Raw genomic sequence first — 207 nt, forward strand, 5'->3', positions numbered from 1 at the left:
ATGGCTACCATCTGCTATTAGAATTATTCCCAACCGTCACCCCTCTCTGTCCCCACGTATAGACAGATGAGAGTAAGTTTCATCCGTCCCACCTTTTGCGACGAGGGGACGGTTAGAACTTTTATTTCATAACTCTTCCTTGTTACCTTATTGGTGATAGTGGGACTAAAATGTGGGACGGATGAAACTTTTTATTCTCACGAAAGG

At 43.5% G+C, this 207-nt stretch overlaps 1 protein-coding gene across 1 annotated transcript in view; it reads right to left on the bottom strand.

Annotated features, from left to right (window-relative positions):
- LOC106101222 (transcription elongation regulator 1-like) overlaps positions 1-207 on the bottom strand; it is a 4,511-nt gene that overhangs the window by 1,045 nt on the left and 3,259 nt on the right. The window contains exon 5 of the mRNA XM_013280381.1: positions 147-165. Within this exon, the coding sequence (XP_013135835.1) occupies positions 147-165 (19 nt within the window). The remainder of the gene's footprint in view (positions 1-146; positions 166-207) is intronic.

This window comes from Papilio polytes, unplaced genomic scaffold (genome assembly GCF_000836215.1).
Source record: "Papilio polytes unplaced genomic scaffold, Ppol_1.0 DF824002.1, whole genome shotgun sequence".
NCBI classification, from domain to species: Eukaryota; Metazoa; Arthropoda; class Insecta; order Lepidoptera; family Papilionidae; genus Papilio; species Papilio polytes.